Raw genomic sequence first — 23,709 nt, forward strand, 5'->3', positions numbered from 1 at the left:
GATGAGATTCAAACTAATGCCAGAATGAGCAGGCAACTGAGAAAGTGGAGGGCAGTCCTCCAGTCGTCTGCTTCCTACAAGGCCATGACTGTTCCTCTGACAAACTATAGGGAAAAAAACATAGATATGACAAGTTCATTCATCATAAATAAAATATAGTGGATCTGTGGTATTTTGAGGAAATTTGTAAGATCAACAGAGAGGGACAAGGGAAAGATAATTGGGAGTACTCTAAAATCAACAGATAGGGATCAAAAAAATCTATAAGCCTTTGCAAGTGACCTGAAAGCCAACAGTACATTATTACTATTTCCTACAATCTGCAGGGCAGTATTTATATTCATAGAGAATTTGACAAGGATCTGAAAATCTGTACTGTTCTAGTCTTACCTTTATACCAAAATGTATCCAGTGTAAATCTTTAAGATTTCATATAGCACATTAGAAACAGATTTATGTGAGTCTGAACCAAAGCATTAATCATTTAACTTCATATTGTAATTAGTTATTTCTCTAAAATAAAAGCATCCTAGCAGGTCAGTGAAAAAATGCTATGTGAGTTCCTGCTGTGGTGCAGCAGGTTAAAGATCTGCTGTTGTCCGCAATGGCTAGGGTCACTGCCGAGGCTCTGGTGCAATCCCTAGCCTGATGCAGTGGGTTAAGGATTTGGCATCGCTGCTGCTGTGGCTCAGATTGAATCCCTGGCCCGGGAAATTCCATATATGTGCAGCCAAAAAAAACAAAAAAACAAAAAAATCCTATGTGAAGTGGAATGGTTGAAATAACAACTAGGCTCTTGAAATAAAATTTTAAGATATAAAAAAACTACAAGTGAAGCAGTTGGCTTAGTCTTAGGTCCCTTTCAAGGAACATCTGGCTAAATGTTAACAGTACAACAATGCTAGCTGAATACTTATATTACTGTTACTAATTTAGCAAAGTAAATTTTTTTTGTCTACACCCGTGGTATGTAGTTCCCTGGGGCGGGCATCACATTGGAGCCACATCTTCGGTAATGCCAGATCCTTAACCCACTGCACCACAGGATAAATCCTAGCATAGTAAAATTTTTCACTAAGTTAACAAAGGGAAGAATTAGAATTTAGTATTTCATAGTTTAGGCCTTAGAAAAAAGGGATGGACCTGGGAGACAGGTATATTTACTTCTTTAAATGGCCTTCGTTGCACTTTTAAAATTACCAACTAGCAATTAAGACTAATTTGAAGGCAAACAGTACTTAAAAGATGAGAGGTGGTAGCTAACTAATTCACTGTTAAGAAAGACCAGAGCTTTAGAACACTTTTTTTTTTCTTTTTATTAGAACACTTTAGAAAACTATCTCGACCAGTTGTGCTAAGGAATCAAGCACTAGACAAAAGACTTGATAAATTTGCAGATGAAAGTAAACAAGCGGCAGCTCAGTTAGGGAAATATGGTAGATGAGAAAGACAGCCAGAGAGGAATGGAGACCGGCTTCTAGCTTGTTAGTGCACAGGTAACTAGATAAGAGAAGGCAAATGTAATCATTTTCTGAAAGCAAGCCCTGGGATCCAGAATATATTCCAAAAATCTCTTTACTTCTGTTTGTTTCTAAAAAATGTGTACTTAGGGAGTTCTCCTGTGGCAGAGTGAGTTAAGGATCTGGCATTGTCACTGCAGTGGCTCTGGTCACTCCTGTTGCAAGGGTTGAATCTGGAACTTCCACACACCATGGGGAGTGGCAACAAAAGAAAGAAAAAAGTGGGAGTTACCCTTGAGCAGGGTCTTGCAGTGCCAGGACAATCCCCCCACCTGGCTCAATGGGTTAGGCATCGGTGTTGTTACTACTGTGGTGCAGGTTAGATCCCTGGCATGGAAACTTCCACTTGCCACAGCCAAAAAAGGAAAAACAAAGTGTACTTATTGAGGCCAAGTTGAAGACTTAGCAACAGCAGAAATCTTTTATCATAGTAAACTTCCCATCATTCTTTCATCACTATCAATTTTTTAAAATTATACCACTTGTATAAAACAATAGAGCCTTAAAATAGACACGAAAGCCTCATATTTTTTTAAATCTAAGAACTATATTGTTGTTTTGTTAGATTGCCAAGCAGTCCTGAAACAAAGTCTGTATTCTGGTTTTGGCACACAATCCTACAAAGAGCACTGAGGATTACAACTGCAACAAGTTTATCTAGAGTTGACAAGTTAGTAAAGTCTAATTTAAGTAGTACCAACTTTTCTTTTTTCTGGCTACAATCCCAAGATGGCATCAACCTCAAAGACACCTGGATAACCCAAGAGGCTAGAATCTTTTAGACCTTCTCTCCTACAAGACACTGCTTCCCTTTCCTGCTGCCAGTTTTTGTGTCACCAGGGGGTATGCCCTGATGGAGGTAGTGGTATTAAATAGGCTGTGTAACCTGGAGTATGTAACATCGTTTGTTTTATCAAAATGAGAGCATTCTTTTCTCCAGAACCTCCTGCACACTACCAGCATCCTTCTTGTAAAATGCATACTGCAAGGTGAAAAGTACAATTCAAGGAAGAATAACCTTTTCCAAAAATGTTTTATTGCTGCAAGTTTTGAGATTTCCAACCATCAAAATTGGAACAAACGTAGATTTTAGCCCTCTGAGGGGCAGCATAGCCATTTCATGGGTCTGTTTTTAATTTAGGTTTGGCAGTGGATTTAGCAAAGTTTAGATGACAGCAGAATGGTATCAAGAAACCTTGCCTGTAACTTAAAAGAGGTGGAGCACAAACTAGAACAGGAAGACTACTCCCATCTGAAAGGTCAGTCTTTAAATTCTCTTAAGAGTTAATTTCAAAATTTAAGGCTGGTATGTATCTTGTAAGAAAACCCAACACTTCACTTGTAACTTTTTTTTAAACAGATGCTATACATGACAACTGAAATATTCCTAGAAATAATGCAGAAGAGACTTCCCTGAACTTGTCACAACCTACCGTAAGCTAGACCACACTTTTCCGGCCTCTTACAATCACAGCTTTCACTTCACAGCTCTTACAATAGACCAGAGTGCAAACAACGTTATGAAAAACGAGGGCTTGATAAAACCCACAGAAAAGCTATTCACTAATATTGGGACTACTTTTAGCCATGCTATTATAGTTCACGATTTATTCTTGTGCATAATAAATACAGAAAAATGTTGAAAATGTTATGACTCAATGTCTGATTAAAGCTGAGGCAACTAACCTAGTCAGATTTTAGTTTTTAAATGAGAAATGACAAGAGTAGTAAATATAAAGAAAAAAAAAAAACTTTACTTTCCTATGTTAATACAAGTCAAGGGACCCTTTCTTCTCAAAGGGTTGATAACACCAGTTCTTAGCAATAAACATAAGGCACTTGTTTAGATTACAACATCACTGCATTTTTTTCCCACTTGTTTTTTCTAACCCTGTTTTCCCCCACAGTATCATTTGGAATAAAGTGAATGAGGCAAATGTGAGATGATCCAGTTGATACTACTTGAGCAAGATAGTACAGTACAATATTGAGGGGTGATGTCTGGACATAAAATGAACCCTTGTCAATGTCCTCTGATACCAGACAATGTATCCACTATCAAGTAAACCTGAAAGAAAATAAAATATTTATTTAATAGTTCCAGTAAAATTGGGTTGGAGTACAATATACACGTTAGGAATTTAGCTCCTCATGGGTGGCATCTGCATCAAGAGTTCTTAGTACTTAGGAATATTCATTCTAAGACAATCTACATCATTTGAACAGTCAAGACAAATATATGAATTTTATTTCAATATACAGTAGAGCTTAAAACATAATTCACACATACACCCCCTATCATATGGCTGGTGCCTCCTCCAAATACCTCATTCGTGGCAGAGGTAGCACTAGTGTTCTTTACTAACAATAAGAACTTCAGTTGCCACTCACAGGAGAAAAAAGTGTTTTGTGGTTTTGTTTTGTTTTTTTTTTTGCCATCTGTTAAGATGTTCCTGAGACAGGGCCAGTTAATAAAACATAACAAAGCACTGGAATTCAATTTGTACTTTTCTTTACATCACTACATTGTTAGACTGGGATGCGGAGTGCAGGTCATGTACTATGAAAGGTTGAGTTTAGCACATCTGTTCAGTCAGTAAAAGGATCAAGTCTCCTGAAAATTCCCTCTAGAATATACTTTCTATAAACTACAAGTACCACAAAAAGGTCAATTATATATACAATCGATTAATTTTACTTAATCTCCTTATTTGCTGAGATCTTGCAGAGGCAATGAGAAGACTGAGCCTTTGGCTAGTTCTCAGTGTATAGGATTAACATTTTAAGGCCCATTTTCCCAATCAGAGTAGCAGTTCTCAGTTTTCCTTTCAAATTATGAATTATATTCATAGTACCTGCTGCCATCCTAGCCTTCAGTGAAATCGTAATGCAGGAACAGTGCTATGCTTGCATTATGGAATTTCCCTGACACCAGCACTAAGCCCGTTCTGAAAAGCTCCCATCTGCACTGGCTTTACAGCACGTTACCTTGCCTCTGGCTTCCACCTCTGTTTCCACCTGTGTATTTTCAAAGAAGCCCAACACGTATTAGTTGAAATATTCACACAACTGTTTTTCAAAACAATTTATTGCATCATATTTGGTACCTTATGTTTGACAACAAAAAGGAAATTACATCTGTAACTGCAGGAAAAAGAAGCTGGTCTGTTATTGAAAAAAAAAAAAAAAATCTTGGGCCCTTTAAAAATTACAAAGTCTTGGGCTTGCCTGAAACAACTGAGCAAGAAATATATTCTTAGAAATGTAGGGCTTCAAGTATTACAAACCTGTGACACTGTGGAAAAATTCCAGAGGTATCTAAACTGCAGCACTTTTTTTTTCTGCATATCATGAACAAGGCCTGCTGAGGTTTTTAACTATTAGTCTCTTGATCAGTCATAGAATGGTAGTCAGGAGTTCTGCTCTTTAACTTCAAGCCATGGTAGATTTTCTTTTTTCACTCTTGGGTGAAAAAAATTCATGCTAATTAGTTGGTGCCACATCACAGTGCATTTGGTTCTTGCATTACAGTTTTAACAAGTTTGGCCAAAACAATGCCGAAAGGTTCGCATTGTTATTTTAGTTCTTCAAGTTTTAGTTAAAATTGAGATTGTTCCAACTGGTTCCTTCAGTTAAAAACTGTGGTACAAGAACACCAAACTGATCATGTACAGTGAATTTTGGAAACACAACAAGCGTATTGAACACCCTCTAGGTTTCTTGTAATTCTGCTTGGTATCTATGTCCCAGCATCTACAACATCAAGCATCTGTTGTAGGTTTCTCTGTAAATAGTGATTCACATTGCATACTTCCTATGGTCAGAATCAACCCCGTAACAAAATCAGTCAGATGCTAAAGCCCCAACAACTTTGTGCTCAGTGAAAGAATCCAGTGCTAAAACAGCATTTAGCTGTCTGAGATATAGTAAAATCTCACAAGACAAATTTAAAGTAATATTTCTGCCACACACCTGCTTTGTTAGCTGTAACAGCCTCCAGATTTTATATAAATTAGTTTAAAAACATTGGTGGGTAGGTAGGAATAGGATAAGGTATTTTTAACCCCTCAATTTTAGCAGCTTTTAATTTTTTAAGAAACTGAACCTATATCCTGTAATATGTTAGATATTTTATATATACTTTTTCAGCAGGATAAAAAACGTAAAACACTATTTGAAGGCAAGAACATTTACTCTTCTCATTCTGTGTAAGTTAGAGCAATGCAGCAGGTGCGTGACAAAAATATTATACACTAGATATGGTCCAAAGTCATTCCATTTGCTTGTTTAATGATGTTCAAATTTCATTGGCCAGTTCTTCAGTTTCTGCAGAACTATCTCCATTAACTGTGATCTTCATATCCTCTTCATATCCAGGAGGCATGAAAGCCAAAGCATAAGGGAAAAGCTTATGACAATTTGCTCTATAAACCTCAGCAGCTTCTTTACAGTCTCCCAGGCTACCATCACACAAGGCTTCTAATACCTCCATACATGTCTAAAGAAAGAAAAAAAGGTCATGTTATAACTTGTCAAAAAAAAGATTTTTACTGTGAATTAGACAATTATCAACAGACTTCCAAAATAAACAAATGTACATGACTGAGATATATAAAAGCATTTACTCCCACTACACATTCCATTAGTCTGTTTCTTCAGAACTGCAGGGTTTATACAAATAGATGGCCGTGTAAACAGGGCCAGGACTAAGATGAGGCAAGCAGGGTCTGTAGGGCACTATGTCTAAAGACACACTCTTGGCAAGTGCCTGCTGGCAACCCTGCCTCAGCCTTATTTGGCCATGTGTATAAATTTGTATACCGCTGTCAATTACTAACGTAAGCTTTGTGTGTGTGTGTGTCTTTTTGCCTTTCCTAGAGCCGCTCCCGTGGCATATGGAGGTTCCCAGGCTAGGGGTCGAATTGGAGCTGCAGCTGCCAGCCTACACCACAGCCACAGCAACACAGGATCCGAGCCACGTCTGTGACCTACACCACAGCTCATGGCAACGCCAGATCCTTAACCACTGAGCAAGGCCAGGGATGGAATCTGCAACCTCATGGTTCCTAGTCGGATTTGTTAACCACTGCACCACGACGGAACTCCCTCAAACATTATTTCTGAACCTTGTATCCCAATGAAAGAGAACCTTAAGGTAGGTTCAATGACTAAGCAAGAAAGAGGTCTCAAACACAAAGGAAATATATACATGCAAGAAACATTTGCTCATGAAAACCACTAATCCTCTCAACTTAAGTAGGTCTGATTTTATCTTTAAATGATTCATATTTGACTTTGCACTTCTCATGTTTTCATTCTTCATCTTTTCACCTGGAAAATACTACAGTTTCCACATATAATACTCCACAAACTTTACCAATCTAGAAAGGTTCTAGTATAAACGATGCATGATCAGCACCTAAGAAGCAAAAATCTTCTTTCTTAAAGACACTTCGTTTCCTATTAAAGGAATATATCATTACACTGTCTTTCAGCAAGTGTGTTTTTTTTTGTTTTTTTTTTTTTGCTTTTTGTCTTGTTAGGGCTGTATCTGAGGCATACTGAGGTTCCTACGCTAGGGGTTGAATCTGATTCATAACCACCAGCCTATGCCACAGCCATAGCAACACCAGATCCAAGCTGCATCTTCAACCTATGCCACAGCTTGCAGCAATGCCAGATCCTTTAACGCACTAAGCAAGGCCAAAGATTGAACTTGCATCTTCATGGACACTAGGTTCTTAATTCGCTGAGCCACAATGGGAACTCCCAGCAAGTGTTTTTTAAATCTGGCCAATTATCCTTTATTTTTAGTCTAGATTATATTTTGCAACACACCCATATTATCTTTTACTAATGTTACCTATTATCGTTTACTAAATTACATTATATTACAAGCTATAAAATAAGCATTTCCATTTAACCTCTGGAAATACACCTTAACTATGTTAGAATTGTCACTGAAACCAATGCCTGCTCAAAAATGTAGGTATGAACAAAAATCCAAACAACTATGGAGGGTGTATAATTTTACTAAAGCATATTTCTTAAAAAAAAAAAAAATTATTCTAGGAGTTCCCATTGTGGGACAGTGGAAATGAATCAGATTAGTATCCATGAGGATGAAGGTTCGATCCCTGTGGGTTGGGGATATAGCATTGCTGTGACCTATGGTGTAGGTTGCAGATGCGACTCAGATCCCATGTTTCTGTGGCTCTGGCGTAGACGAGCAGCTGCAGCTCCGATTTGACCCCTAGCTTGGGAACGTCTAGATGCTGCGGGTGCAGCCCTAAAAGGAAAAAATATTATTCTAAATAATTAACCTCATTATTAAACTAGATGTGAAACTAGTTACTGAATGCCAAGTAGCCTGCTGTACATGTGTGCACACATGTTCAATCCTAAATAAATTTAAGATAAGCTAGGTAAGAATTCATAATGGTTTGGAAAATAGTATGCATAAATAAAAAAAAAAAAATCAGAAGTTCCCATCATGGCACAGCGGAAACAAATCAAACTAAGAACCATGAGGTTGCAGGTTTGATCCCTGGCCTCGATCAGTGGGTTGAGGATCCAGTGTTGCTGTGAGCTGTGGTGTAGGTTGCAGAGACAGCTTGGATCCGGCATTGCTGTGGTGTGAGCCGGTGGTTACAGCTCCTATTAGACCCCTAGCCTGGGAACTTCCGTATGCCTTGGATGCGGCCCTAAAAAGACAAAAACAAAAAAATAATAAAAAATAAGTCATTTGGTGAAAAAAGAAATCAGGTATTCTTACAGAGAGATTATGAAAAACTCTTTACCTGGAGGTTTCTGTTAGTGAGGGATTCATCAAGTGTTGTTGCCAACTCTATAGCTCGCTTCTGACTAGAAGAATCTAAATAATATACCATTTTGGCAGCTAAAAGAGAAGAAAAAAGGAAATTTGTTTTATTTCAAGATAAAACCATTATCTTCTATCTATGCAATATAAAATTCAAGGTGTATGTGCACAAAGTATGGCACTTTATTAGAAAAATGGAATAGCTGTTTTTTGTTGCTGGTTGTGTGTATTTGTTGTTTTTCTGTGAGTTTTGTTGGCAGCACTCATGACATGCAGAAGTTCCTGGACCAGAGATCAAATCCACACCACGGCAGTGACAATGGTGCATATTTGACCCACTGAGCTACTACGGAACTCCTGAAACACTGTTATTAATAATCCTGAGAAAGCAGACCAGAAATAGACTAACTGTACAAACTAGGAGAATGATTAAGGTAAAAGAGACTCTGAGGAAATACAAACATTCTAATATTTGTCTTTGTGTGGTGGGACCATAGATAGTTTTCTTCTTTCTAAAATGAACATAATTTGGGGTTGAGGGTAATATTTCACCATGTGTGCATGCGTGTATCTTTGTCTTGGGGGTTACAGGTGGGGGAGATACCCAACCTTGATGGTATGAGCCAAAAAACTGAATTCAGAATTTCCATAAAGGCATATATACAAAGCTGCTGGGCTTCTTAGCCAGGTATTTTAAAAACCACACTACTAAAGCACTACCCATGGGGTCCCATCATGTCCAGACTTTGGCTCACTAGCAGACCCTTGCCATATGATCCTTGCCTGTGAGGTTTCAGGTGTTTCAGAACTGTCAAGTTTGATTATCTTATATAAGCATAAGAAATCAAAGATGATAGTGAAATATAAGAGCATATTGATAAGAGAAGGAAAATAGAAAGTTCTTTCTCATTGCATGTAATAGACAGCTAAATTCAGTTATACTTGCTTCCTTGCAATGCCTATCTGGAACCAGGAGAAACTACTAGCCTTGATTCATAGTAATAATTTTATCTAAGAAATGTAAAAATTTATAGGAGGCGTATTTAAGCTACTGTTTTCATGAGATTATATAATAAAAAGTGAGGTTGTTTTAGAAGCTAAGGACCAAAGAAAAAGATTACCTGATAATCTATGTGGCAATGAATCAGAATTCCTTTTCAGAAAAGTTTCATTAAAATTCTTTGGATTCGTTGCTCCAAAAAGACGATTCATTTCTTGTTTTAATACTGTCCTAACTGTATCAGGTAAATCTTTACTTTCACACACTGCTGAACAAATTAAAAACAAACTATTAGCAGTCAGATACTGATAAAGTCTGTAAAAGTTAAAGAATCAGCTACCTGATGAGGCCAATGAAGCAAAGCAATTACAGACAAAGACTAGATAAATCTACTGATTGATAATTCAACATGTAAAGAGCTAACCTATACAAATTTCAAGAATGTTACCAGAATAATCTAATGATCTTCCAGAGGCTCTCAAAGACATTTCATTGACAGATGATTCATTTCCCCCCCAAAAAAATTGTGTATTGAAAATATAGATAATGAAACACACAGTTCCACAGCCTTCTAATCCCCTAGCAGTGGCCCCGTCAACTTTAAAGGGAGTCTGTAAGGCAAGGGCTTCATGTAACCTACCTGGTAAATATTGTCACAGCAAATAAGTAGTGCTGAAGTCAGAATTTTCCACACCCTCTCCCCATCTTCTATACTCAAGTAAGCCATTAAAAATTTATCTAATTAAAAAAAGATTCATTGACCTTTATTTTTAGCGGCTATGTGAATTGAGCTATCACTATATAATAAACTCCAAAGGATCACCAAAGTAGTCTGTAATGAAAAACTATAGTCATCATATTCCCAGGCTCTGGCATTTGGAGATGGAAAAACTGACCTCCAACCTCTCTGGTTTGAATCCGAGTTAAGCTTCGTTCCATTATTATTTTGGTACGGAAAGATAGTCTGGAGCTTTGAGCCAGACAGACCTGGGTATGAATTCAGGCTTGGACAAATCATAACCTCTCTGAACCTCTTTCCTTTTTTTTGGCAGCACCCACAGCATAAGGAAGTTCCCAGGCCAGAGACTGAATCCGAGCCACTGCCGTCAATGCCAGATCCTTAATCCACTGCACCAGGGGGAACTCCTGAAGCTATTTCTTGATCTATAAAATTGAAGTGATATCTAAACTACAAAGATTACAGTAAGGGAAAGCTATGTATAAAAGAGCTAATTATATAATAATATACCATATTTGCTGAAGACTGAAAACAAATTTTGCTTATGGTTAGGAATTATGGTGACTTTCAAACTCTTAACCAAGTGTCTGTACACTGATGAACATGTAGCCTATATATATATAACTTATTACATGAACCAAGAATTTCCCAGAATACTGACCCTTACTATGCACAACACAACACATGCTGGTATTTTCTACTTTATTCTATTTCTGTTTCAGGTTTCCAGTGCTAGTAATGACCCACTAAACTGTTTTTACTGCCTCACTAATGGATCACTACTCTAAAAAATTCCTGAACAGTAAACATCCAAGTGAAATATTCTACACGTAATTAGTAACTACATAATTGATTGCTGCATGCCTTTTGTATATTGAACAGCATTTCTTCTATCATTCTGTAGAATTGGGTAGTTCAAATAAATGAGCCACCAATTAAAGAATATAGCTTAATGGCCATTATGGCTGAACTTTCAACTTGGATTTGGCAATTTATCAATATTGTCATCCAAGGGCAGGGAGGGGGAATACAAAGAGAACTGGAAGAAAAATTGTTAAAAAAAGGTTATAGCAAATTACAGCCAACATTATGTCAACAAACAGAGGTCCTCTATAAACCATGTTATTTCTGTTGGCCTTACTGGTTTGCCTGAAATGCTTTCAGGACACATTATATGCAGATAGGAAAGTATAGTTTATATTATAATTGGTTACAGTTGCAAACTACACTTTTCATGTTTTTTCATTACTTTCATTAACTTGTTTTCCTCAGATTAAACAATTTACCCAAAAAAATCAAAACTTTAAAAAAATAAAAAGCCCGTATAATTAAAAACAAATAAATATATATATATATCTCTTGTGTTTGGGATGTATAAAGAGGAAATATTTTTAAAAATCCAACATCAATTAATAGTTGTTTTCTTTTTTTGTGATAATAATTTAACAGATAAAAAAAAGACTGTTTCCAAAAACATCTCCCTACTAATTCACAAACTGTTTCTGGCTCAGGTTTCTCCCCTAAATCGTGTATATTGGAACTGTAATTTCCAGAAGGATATTAATTACAATCCATCAGAGTTCCCGTCGTGGCTCAGCAGTTAACAAAACCAACTAGCATTCATGAGGTCACCGATTTGATTCCCTGGCTTTGCTCAGTGGGTTAAGGATCCAGTGTTGCAGTGGGCAGTGGTTGTAGGTCACAGAGACGGCTCAGATTCTGTGTTGCTGTTGCTATGGCTGTGGCGTAGGCCAGTGGCTACAGCTCCTACTGGACCCCTAGCCTGAGAACCTCTGTGTGCCATGGGTGTGGCCCTAAAAAGAAAAAAAGACTATCCGTCCACCCATCAATTCTACTGCAGTAAAATTTAGACTGTCCTATGGAATTCTGTATAACAAAGTTTCACCTGTACCTTTAAGGAAAGGAGCAACTCCAAATGCCAAAGATTTATTAGATAACCTTTTATTGCTAAAGACTAATATGGGAGGTAAAGGTGGGAGGTACAAGGGAGAGTCAATCAAAAACTCCTTTGCAAGTAATAAAAACTAACCAAAAAATACTGTCTCAAGAAAGCAAAAAGGAAAAAACTCAGATTACATAATTATCTTATATGATACAATAAGTCCGAGTAATGAATCAAGAAAAATAGGAGTTCCCATCGTGGCACAGAGGAGATGAATCTGACTAGGAACCATGAGGTTGGGGGTTCGATCCCTGGCCTTGCTCAGTGGGTTAAGGATCCGGTGTTGCTGTGAGCTGTGGTGTGTGTCACAGATGCGGCTCAGATCTGGTGTTGCTGTGGCTCTGGTGTAGGCCAGCAGCAGCAGCACCGATTTTACTCCTAGCCTGAGAACTTACACATGCCACAGGTGCGGCCCTAAAAAAACAAAAACAAAAAAAGGAAGAAATGACTTTGTACCAGTAAGAGAAAAAAATGGTGCAAGATTCACTGTAGATCAAGGTGACCAAATAATACCAATTTTAAAAGCATATATGGGAATATACACATGTAAGTGAATAAGAAAGCAACTGAATACCTAAGCTCCTATCTTTACTTAGCACTGACCAAAAATATAATTTAAATTGCTTTAAGTCCTACATTTTTTTAAGTGAAAAACCGGAGTGCTAAAATCCATTCTGAGGGCAGGGCCCTGAGTCAGGCCAAAGCCAGATAAAGTAAGATAACTGGCCAGAGGAAGCCCGAAGGATTGCTCTCCTGCAAGTGATTTAAACAACCTCCAAAGCACATGTTGCTCTCTTCCTCTCTTCTCTTTCTCTCTACCTTTCCATCCCCACCCAACCCAGCCTGCCTGTGCCTATATTTTCTCTCTGCACCTATCTTCTCTCTCCTCTCTTTTTAAATAAACACTTACACTTAATTGCCTCACTAAACAAACAAACAAACAAAAACCCTGAAAGGTATAATGCCATGCTCCTAATTAAGCATGAAGCATCCTATATAGTAAACATCTTCATGGAACAACTATTATTTACATTGGTAGTATAAAAACATTCTGGAGATTTGGAAGAAACCCAAATCATCCTAAAATGAACATTCAAAACTGATAAAGTGTGGAGGTATTGTTTTTCCTCCAAACTGACCCAAAAGTGTTCCTTGTGAGGATTTCTTTATTTGCTTTTTAGGGCCAAACTTTTGATTTATGGAGGTTCCCAGGCTAGGGGTCAAATTGGAGCTGCAGCTGCCGGCCTACACCACAGCCACAGCAACGCAGGATCTGAGCCATGTCTGTGACCTACACCACAGCTCATGGCAACGCCACATCCTTAACCCACTGAGCTGAGGCCAGGGATGGAAGCTGTGTCCTCATGGATGCTAGTCAGATTGGTTTCCACTGAGCCAGATGGGAACTCCTGAAAGGATTTCTTTGTAAAGGAGTTACTACAACATAACAGCATGACCAATGTGTTCCTGAAAAGTTACTTCAAAGTCAAATCTTTTCTTAAAGTACTAAGTGCATTATTTATAGGAAACCTGTGGGGCATAGTAACAAAGGTGCCTAAATTTAGTCAAAATAAGGATCACTTTGTAAATCTTCCTGACAATGATGTCAGCTAAACACCTAGAGCTATGGCCATAGCTAACACTGTCTCCATTCAATAATTCTTTTTTTAATGTATTTTTTTCCTATGACTGAAACCAGAGCATATGTAAGTTCCCAAGCCAGAGACTGAATACAAGTCGCAGCTGTGACCTACACCACAACTAGATCCTTTAACCCACTGAGCCAGGCCAGGGATTGAACCCTCGCCTCCACATTGACCCGAACCATTGCAGTTGGATTTTTAACCTATTTCGCCACAGGGGGGTCGCCATCATTAAGTCTAACTTTTAATGTCGAGCATTTTGCCTTTATTTCTTTTTTCTTTTGTCTTTTTAGGGCCACACCCAAGGCACATGGAGGTTCCCAAGCTAGGGGTCCAATTGGAACTGCAGCTGCCGGCCGACACCACAGCCACAGAAACATCGGATCCGGAGGTGTGTCTGCGACCTACACCACGGCTCATGGCAACGCTGGATCCTTAACCCACTGAGTAAGGCCAGGGATCGAACCTGCAACCTCATGGTTCCTAATCGGATTCGTTTCTGCTGTGCCATGACGGGAACCCCTGCTTTTGTTTCTTTAAAGTCCATGAGCATTTTAATTTTCTGAAATAACTGTTGCAAGAAAATAGTCATACTTCATTAAACTATATACTCATTACAAGCAAATAAGCCCAAATATGTCAATTTATATTTCAAAGTAAAGTCTCTAACTCTATAAAATTTATATGTATTATTTTATTACCTTTCAGGAAAGAACTGATTATATAAAAACAAAGTATGTATATTGAAAATAGTTTAAAGGTACTCCATTCTAACTGAGAATGAATTAAAGACTTTTATTTCTAGCCATAATTTTCTGGCTCATAATTTCAAAGATTTTTTTTAATACAAAAAGAGACTAGAAACAAATGATTTTTTTTTTCTAAACACAGCAATTATTTCTTCTGTTTTCCATACTGTGGTTATATAATTACTTTCAGATTTTTTCCCCCTTTTTAGGGTCACACCCATAGCATATGGAAATTCCCAGACCGGGGTGGAATCAGAGCTGCAGCTGCCAGCCTACCCCAAGCCATAGCAACACCAGTTTCAGGCCACTGCAACCTACACTGCAGCCTGTGGCAACACCAGATCCTTAACCCACTTAGCAAAGCCGGGGAATGAACCTGCATCCTCATGGATACTAGTTGGGTTCTTAACCTGTTGAACCACAATAGGAACTCCTACTTTCAGAATTTTTTTTAAATTGAGGGAAAAAATTCTTTGATTTAGTTTTTGTAACAGGAATCATTTTTTGACGAGTGTAAATGTAATTTAAATAAGGCTTTACTTTTTCTTATCAGTTAAAACAATGTTCTTAATTGGGACAATTTAGCATTTTCCAAAAGAATAACTGGGATGCTGGGTTTAATCTCACATATAATGACAGGTTTATATAATGTACAGGTTCATATGGGGCTAAGTATTTAGCAATGAGATAGTTAATTTAATAGTACTTCCAAAGCCTGTAGATTATTCTATTAAAGATTCAAACTTTCCTTATCAGTCACTTAAAAATCAAAACAAAAACAACACTACTTTACTACAGGAGTATTTTATTCTAAATTTAAAGCTCTTGTAGTAGAACAATATGATGACCTGGGCTCTCATCTCTGCTTCACTATTAATTATTGATGTTATCTTGAATAAATAATTAAGTCTTTCAGGGTCCCAAATTTCTCAACTATAAAATGAGAAAATGAGCATGAAATTTCACTTTTCATTTTCTAAAATTCTAGTTTTACTGCTTATTAAAACTAGTATATGGATCTTACTGTCAAAATATATGAGAAGAATATTGTTTTAAAGTTCTTTTTAACCTATATTTACTAACAAAAATTTTATGACTGAAATAACTGTACTAAAGACAGATAAACAAGGGGATAACTCATCAATTTCAAAGAGACTCTTCGATTTTAGAACAAGTTACTAAGAAGTTTCACATAATGAGGAGTTCCTGTTGTGGCACAGTGGAAATGAATCAACTAGGAACCATGAGGTTTCAGGTTTGATCCCTGGCCTCACTCAGTGGGTGGCAGACGTGGCTCGGATCCTGCGTTGCTGTGGCTCTGGCGTAGGCCGGCAGCTATAGCTCTGATTAGACCCCTAGCCTGGGAACCTCCATATGCCGCAGGTGCAGCCCTAAAAAAGACAAAAGACAAAAAAAAAAAAGGAGTTTCACATAATGAAATGTGATGCATTTTTTAGAAACAGAAACAAAGATAATTCTGAAATATTTGGACTGAATGATTCTATGTCAAAAATGAGGTAACATTTCTAGTCTTAAAGACTTTCATTACAAAGGAAAGAACCCTGCTTTTTCCCTCAGCTAATTTAATTTATGACAGCTTTAAAATGACTGAGTTTATGATAAACTTGTACAAATCACTTACACAGTTTACTATCACTACTGTAGTCAAATACTTAAGTAATGGAAAACAAAAACATACCAGTACTAAAGAGTCGAATCATACATTCATGAAGCCAGGGATGACTAGAATCAATAGCAAATGCCCTCTTTACTGATTGTAGCATCAAAAGAAACTTTTCTATAAAAAGAAAAAGCAAGATATATTTCGATCATTTTATAAAAAGAGATGCCCTCCTCTGGAGGACTAATTAATACCTTACAAATAGAAAAACTCATTTAGAGTCAATGACATCTAAACTCCAACATATGACTGAAGCAAATGATTTCCTCAGATTCGCAACATTAGCTAACATTTTCCACGTAACATTAAGAAAAAAGTTTTATTAAGCATGAAAAATTTAGACAGCATTCAACATTATTTGAACTAATGCCATATAAACAAAAAAACTTGGAAGCCATTTCCTTTCCTAACCTCCATTATTTAGTTAAATAAATAAATTTTTTCCATTACTCAGAAAACCTCATTGTTTATGCTTAAAACAATTGCCTTTCTTGTATGTTGTGACATGTGAAATGGTTTCCCTTCTACCTAACCGTACCTCTCCAGTAAATTCCTGACTCTTCTTCCCCCTCAAAAGGCAGAGTACTCACCAAGGTTATGTTTTTCGTCATTTTCTAACCTTTCTCTAAACTATCCTTTCACCCTCTCTCCCATGTTTCCCAGCCTTCAGTACTGTGTCTCCATCTGATGAATGGAAAATTGTACCCAATTACTCACCACATTTCCAAGTCTCATCCACCTCTTTAAGATTTCCCTAATTTGGCACAATTCTGCAAATATCAAAATTCAAACCCCTAAGCACCTCTGACAATTCCTTTTCCCTTAACTCAGAAAGGTACAAATACTGCCATGTCCTTTGTTATTACCCATTTCATACTGAGGAAATGGAGCCCAAATGCTGGAGAGTGACTCAGAGGTTAGTACACAGCAAAGAAGCCAACTGAATGGAATTTAGATTGCCTCTCCCCACTTAAAGCAGAACGGCCTTTGCATTTCATCCTGTGGAGTTCTATCTAAGAATATCTGCTTAAAAGAGAGTTGTATTAACTGTTAAAAATTTTAAAACTACCGGACTGTTTCTTCTAATGTTCTAAATTGTAATATAATTGTTGTGGAAAATAAAAAATATGCATGAAAATATTTTAATCTCTCAAACTGATCTATTTTCTTCCTAGCTACTTTTCTATTTTAATACTCAATAAAACTATCTTAATAAGATGAAAATTTAACTATAGTTAGTTTTGAATTCCATTTTGAAACAATGTTATATATAGCAACCTTTCCTTGACATTTGATAAACATGATTTTTTAAATGAATACAGAGGCACCATTTTATTATCTTTTAGTTGGACAGTTAACACTATTTATAGTAGTAACTTTCTGTCAGATCTTACCAGTTTCCCTGTCCTTCAATATGTATTAACTCAGAGATAATACTTTCTTTTCAACAAACCACTTTTGGATTACATCGATTCAATACCATAAAATAGTCTTAGTATCTATTATACATAGTCTAAAAGAATTCTAAATCTGGCAACCAAGACCTTCATTTATCCTTTACCTGGCTCAGGCAATATAGACAATCTCAACATTATTTACACACACTTGTATTTTCTTAATAGATACTCTTCCCTTCTATGCATCTTTTCTTTTAGAAATATGGCCTTTTTTTCCTGATATACCTCAAACATCACATCTTCTATTTATAACAATGGCTAATAGCTGACATTTATTTAATGCTTACTATGTACTAGGAACTCTTCTAAGATCTATATGTATTAACTAAATTTTATCCATACATGTATATAATCCTAGTTATATATTATATACATCTATTTTTGGTCCGAATGTCCTAGAAGAGAGAATCTTATCACTGTACTTCCCCACAACATGTGGTATATAGTAGGCATTTCTGTGTGGAAGCTGCATTGGCATTTGCCAAAATACCCTAGAGTGGTGAGGCTGTGAGAGTTGGCTGACTACATCTAAGAAATACAGTGATGAGTTTTAGCAGGGCCACTATACCCTAATTGCCTACCTTTCCTAAAGTAAATCTCAAAGGCAAAAAGATGAGTTTCTATCTTGTTCTTCACCAAGTTCTTCAACGGAGTTAAAAATTTAATAGCTTCTTCCAATGGAGTTTCAACCTAACAAAAATAAAAGACATTATACAAATGGAAGCAAGATTTTGGGGGGATGTGAATTTACTCTAATAACACTTTTTTGGGTAAAAATCACTTACCAGTTACCCAGAAATACACTGTCATGTTTTATACTCCTGTAATCTAAAGGAAAAGGATTTTGAACTCTTCACTGGTTTTTAACTGCAGAGATTATAGATTATTTCTGGACAGAAACTATTGAAGAAGTAAAGAAGACAAAGTAGAACCAGAGCCAGCAAAAGAAAGACGGTAAGAAAACAGGTAAGATAGCCAAGGAGAAAAAAAGATGGAGAAGGGATATGAAATAAGACGAAGAGAGCTAAGAACAATAGACAATATTAAAGAATGAATGAATGTAGAGTATGACCAAAGTACCAAAAAATAGTACAAGAGTTCTCCTATGGCACAGTGGGTTAAGGATCTGGTGGTGTCACTGCAGCAGCTTGGGTCACTGCTGTGGCATAGGTTTGATCCCTGGCCCAGGAACTTCTACATGCCATGGGCAGTCAAAAATAAATGACTAATTAAAAAATTAAAAACAGTACAATATCCATTTTGATTGATTTTTTCCACTACAAATTCTATAGAAATCTGTATTTATTCAAATGCCATACTACTGATATCATCTGAAAAGTTTTAATTTATAGAATTCTGTCTCTACACACCCTTTATTAATTATATAAACATATTAATTACATACCTGTAATCACTACTGTGCAAGTGTAATGGTCACTGCATAATTGTGCTCTTGTTCTACTCCTTAGACTGAGTAGACAAGACTATTCTCTATAGACTGAGTTGGGGGTACAGCATACCACTATATTTGAAAGGCACTGAACATCTGGGTTCTTTATTCACCTTCTCTCATTATGGAGGCAATAACAATTTATCCCAATGGAATTCGAGTATGCCATATTTGTCCAACATGCCTGCCAGTTCAGTAATGGTGGTTTCACCAACAAAGATTCTGACCAGGAAATTATTTAACAGCATTAAAAACAAACAAACAAAACCAAGTTAAGCAAGAGGTGGTGTCTGCAAGACTTACTTTGTACTAGTATGTAAAGCAGCTAGTCATTTTTCTTAGGGATATATGCTCCAAACCAGAAATCAATATATGGCACTATCACTGACTCTAACAGCTATAGCTATCAAAAGATAAAGGAGAAAACAGTGGCCCTGTTTATCTCTTGTTATCAAAAGATAAAGGAGAAAACAGGGGTAGAGAACTGGAACCTAAAATTTGCCACACTTTCCATTTCTCCATAGTTCCCACTGTGGCTCAGCAGTAACTGAGCTGGTAATCCAACTGGTATCTATGAGGTTGTGGGTTCGATCCCTGGCCTCATTCAGTGGGTTAAGGATCTGGTGTTGCCATGGCCTGTGCTGTAGATCGCAGACGCGGCTCAGATCCTACATTGCTGTGGCTGTCGCATAGGCCAGTGGCTACAGCTCTGATTTGACCCCTAGCCTGAGAACTTCCACATGCTGAGGGTTCAGTCCTAGAAAGGCAAACAAACACTACTTCTTCTTCTTCTTTTTTTTTTTTTTTTTTTTTTTTTTTTTTTTTGCTTTTTAGGGCTGCAACCGTGGCATATGGAAGTTCCCAGGCCAGTGAACTGAGCCAGTACAAGAACTCCCAAAAAAGTAATTCCTCAAGGGGTATACACTGAAATGATGTCCTGGTATTTACCAGGATAATTTACTACAGAGAGATACAGCTACTATTATTATAAAATGCAAACAAAAAAGGATACTGGGAAGTTGAATCATTACAAGTATATTTACCAAAATCAGGTATTTGAATTTGGAAAGAGAAAAGAAAAAAATTAATTCTGTCTGCAATTCTAATAAATGAAAACACATGCCCCCAAAGGAGATCTGGATTTCCCATCCCCATATGTTTCTGTGTGCCTCTAATAGGTAAGATTTTTGTCAAGCTAAATCTAAGTGTTTAAATATATGTACATAACCACAATAAAGCCAATTATATTATATACATAATATATATGACATAATATATAGTATATAATATATAAATATACATTTATATATACATAATGCAGTTGAGGATTATATAAAAAGCATATAATGTTCTATAATCAGTGCTTTAAGATAAAAAGTCAAAACTACCCTTGAAATCCCTAAAGTTATAAAGACAGACACATAAATATAGATATGAATATATAGTATCACTAGTTTTCATTATGTGTACAAAACCCATTCAAGTACCAAAATTGCAATCATTGTAGCATGACAGTCACACTGTGAGAGGCACACAAGAACTGAGATAGACTAAACAAATGGCAGTCATTCCTTCCCCCACCTCAAACTCAGGTGGGGTCCTATGTTCACTGAGAGGAATAATGAATGGAACTGCTAGCAGTACGTATCCCCCCACCAAAAAAAAAATCTATCCAGTCAAGAAGATATGAATTTACCTAAGTTAAGAATGTAGGGGAGTTCTTGTCGTGGCTCAGCAGAAATGAATCTGACTAGCATCCATGAGGATGCAGGTTCAATCCCTGGCCTTGCTCAGCAGGTTAAGGATCCAGTGTTGCTGTGGCTGTGGTGTAGGCTGGCTGTTGTAGCTCTGATTTGACCCCTAGCCTCGGAACCTCCATATGCCATGGGTGCTGCCCTTACAAAAAAAAATGTAGAATGGGACTGCACTGTGTTGATGGGCAATTTAAAACATTTACAAGGGCATTTTTTTCATATGCAATTTTAAAATTTATCAACTGAACTTAAATCTAATTGGAGGGTTAACACATGTTGTATAGGAGTATAGCCTCCCTATACACCTAACACAGCAACAAAAAACTTAAAACTAATGAACACCATACAGACAGGATACTAAGCAGTTACTACCTTTGGTGAGGAACATGTGTGTGCATAATAGGAAAAAAAAAAATCCAGTCAAGATGAATGCCAATTAAAGGCAAGGAGGAACATAGGATGGATGGTGCATGAGAGAACTCATAAATATCAACTACCAACTGCTGTCTCATGATAAATTGGAGAAACAAGCAATACAGATTTCACCAAGCTTTTACACTTATATTCAGTTAACTCAATATTAAACTCACTAAACTTCCTCCAATTTCCCTTTTCTCCTTAATTTAACAATGCTTTTATTATTTAAATTATCCTGAACTAGTGAGCCAAATTTATCATTTACTAAGTGGAAGAATGATGAAATACAGGATCACAAAAAAGCAACTACGGATTATAGATCCAGAATTGGCAGGCACTTTTTTAAACAGACTACAACGCCACTCCTGATTATGTCAGCTTGGTGTAATGTGGCCTTGCCATCAGATTGGAATTTGGCTGAGTGTGTGTGCTATTAGATGGGGGCATCTTCCAGGCAGACATCCTAGGAAGAGAAAGGTGTTCTATGCCTAACAGATAAGGACAGCACATACTGAAGAGCAGTCCATGAAACTGGTGCTTTCTACTAGGATTCTTCCAAATAAAGCAGTCAGAAGCACTTTTCTTCTTTTTACCGCCACGCCCATGGCATATCCAAAAAAATATGGGCCAGGGACTGAATCCACGCCACAGCTGCAACCTAAGCCGCAATTGTGGTAATGCCAGATTCTTTAACCCACTGTGCCAGGCTAGGGATCAAACCCATAGCTTTACAGCAACCCAAACCACATGTCAAGATTTGTAACCCACTGTGCCACAGTGGGAACTCCCAGAAGCACTTTCTGTAGGCATTATTTTGTTCTGAGACTCTACAACCCTCTAGCTACAAATGATTAGACTACAACTTGACATCTGACCTAAAAGACAGGTTAAACACAAAGAAAGCACCAAAAGTGTCTAAGAAGCCCTGGGTACAAGAATTCTCTCCAGAGTCCTCCTTATTACACAGTAACTAAATCCAAACAGATCCTCTCTTTAAGAATTATAATGCAAGACAGGAAGAATAACAAGAAAAAAGTCATTAAGTAAAGTCATGGGACAGAAAGCAAGCAAGTCGAAAGAATGATGATGGCAGGCAGTCAGTGATAATGGTAAAAGTGGTAATAAGATAATAGCTGAGGTATAAAGATGGAAGGCCCCTTAAGTTGATATTTTCTCCAAGTAACTGTGCAATTCTCCATGAGGCCTGAAAGGTCAATTTTCTGTGCTTCTTCACACCCCTATATATTCTGCCAATAAACTCTCGACATCAATAATAAGGCATTATCTTTGTTCCTAAAAAGTATACAATTATTGGAGTTCCCATCGCGGCACAGTGGTTAACGAATCCGACTAGGAACCATGAGGTTGCGGGTTCGATCCCTGGCCTTGATCAGTGGGTTAAGGATCCTGTGTTGCTGTGAGCTGTGGTGTAGGCCTGGTGGCTACAGCTCCAATTAGACCCCTAGCCTGGGAATTCCATATGCCATGGGAGCGACCCTAGAAAAGACAAAAAATAAATAAATAAAAATAAAATAAAATAAAGTATACAATTATTGTCAATATATCTTTGTGAAATTTCCAAGCTACATTTATCTACAGTTCTCAAATAGCAATATTGCCATGAGATATTCTTGTCTATCTGCACTGGTATAATTCTAAAAATATTTTCCAATTCTACTTGTTAGGTATCACATTGTTCCTTAGTTATACAGCAACCAATGATTTCGAATTTTGAATTACTAGTAAGCCTAAAACTGAACTCTAGAGCAGTATGCTTACTATATTGCTTTACCATAAAAAAATCATACAATTATTTGTACATGGAGTAGGAGGGTGTCAGGACCACAAGAAAAGTGCATAGGTTATATTACTAATCAAAATGATTCACATGACAATGAATGCCTTAGTTTCAGCTTAATAGTTAAAAATGGCAGATAAGATTTTTTGGCTTAAGGGAAAAATTAGGGGACTTTTAAGGTATTCGGTTAAAATACTGAGTAAAACAAAGAAATACTATAAAAAGACAACATGAGTCAAGAGATATACATAGAGAACTCTCTTTTTTTTTTTTTTTTTTTTTTTTTTTTTTTTTTTTTGTCTTTTAGGGCCGCTCCCACGGCATATGGAGGCTCCCAGGCTAGGGGTCTAATCGGAGCTGCAGCTGCCGGCCTACACCACAGCCACAGCAATGAGGGATCCGAGCCGCACCTGCAACCTACAGCTCAAGGCAACGCTGGATCCTTAACCCACTGAGCAAGGCCCAGGATCGAACCCGAAAACTCGTGGTTCCTAGTCAGATTTGTTAACCACTGAGCCACGGCAAGAACTCCCAGAACTCACTTTTTACAAGCTCAATTTAGGCTAGATATAAAAAGTTGAATGTTGCCATTCATAACAGACACCACATTCTTTTTTTTTTCTTTTTAGGGCCAAACCTGGTGGCAGATGGCAGTTCCTGGGCTAGGGGTCGAATTGGAGCTGCACCTGAAGCCTACACAACAGCCACAGCAACGCAG

The 23,709-nt window shown here is 37.2% G+C and overlaps 1 protein-coding gene across 3 annotated transcripts in view; it reads right to left on the reverse strand.

Annotated features, from left to right (window-relative positions):
• Window positions 1–4,590: 4,590 nt before the first annotated feature.
• Window positions 4,591–23,709, reverse strand: part of NAA15 (N-alpha-acetyltransferase 15, NatA auxiliary subunit) — an 80,630-nt gene continuing 61,511 nt past the window's right edge. Inside the window, exons 16-20 of one of the 3 annotated variants that reach the window (XM_005656536.4) lie at window positions 18,154–18,262; window positions 16,134–16,232; window positions 9,462–9,605; window positions 8,321–8,418; window positions 4,591–6,018 (exon numbers count right to left, since the gene is read on the reverse strand). In XM_005656536.4, the coding sequence (XP_005656593.2) occupies window positions 5,818–6,018; window positions 8,321–8,418; window positions 9,462–9,605; window positions 16,134–16,232; window positions 18,154–18,262 (651 nt within the window). In that variant the 3' untranslated portion in view covers window positions 4,591–5,817. Of the gene's footprint in view, window positions 6,019–8,320; window positions 8,419–9,461; window positions 9,609–16,133; window positions 16,233–18,153; window positions 18,263–23,259; window positions 23,443–23,709 lie in introns of those variants that run through there. The other 2 variants (XM_003129186.7, XR_014812911.1) reach the window with 2 other exon arrangements.

This window comes from Sus scrofa, chromosome 8 (assembly GCF_054392235.1).
Source record: "Sus scrofa isolate SSC_HxYL_T2T_F1_AM1 chromosome 8, Sscrofa_HxYL_maternal_Yorkshire_Landrace_v2.0, whole genome shotgun sequence".
Classification (NCBI taxonomy): domain Eukaryota; kingdom Metazoa; phylum Chordata; class Mammalia; order Artiodactyla; family Suidae; genus Sus; species Sus scrofa.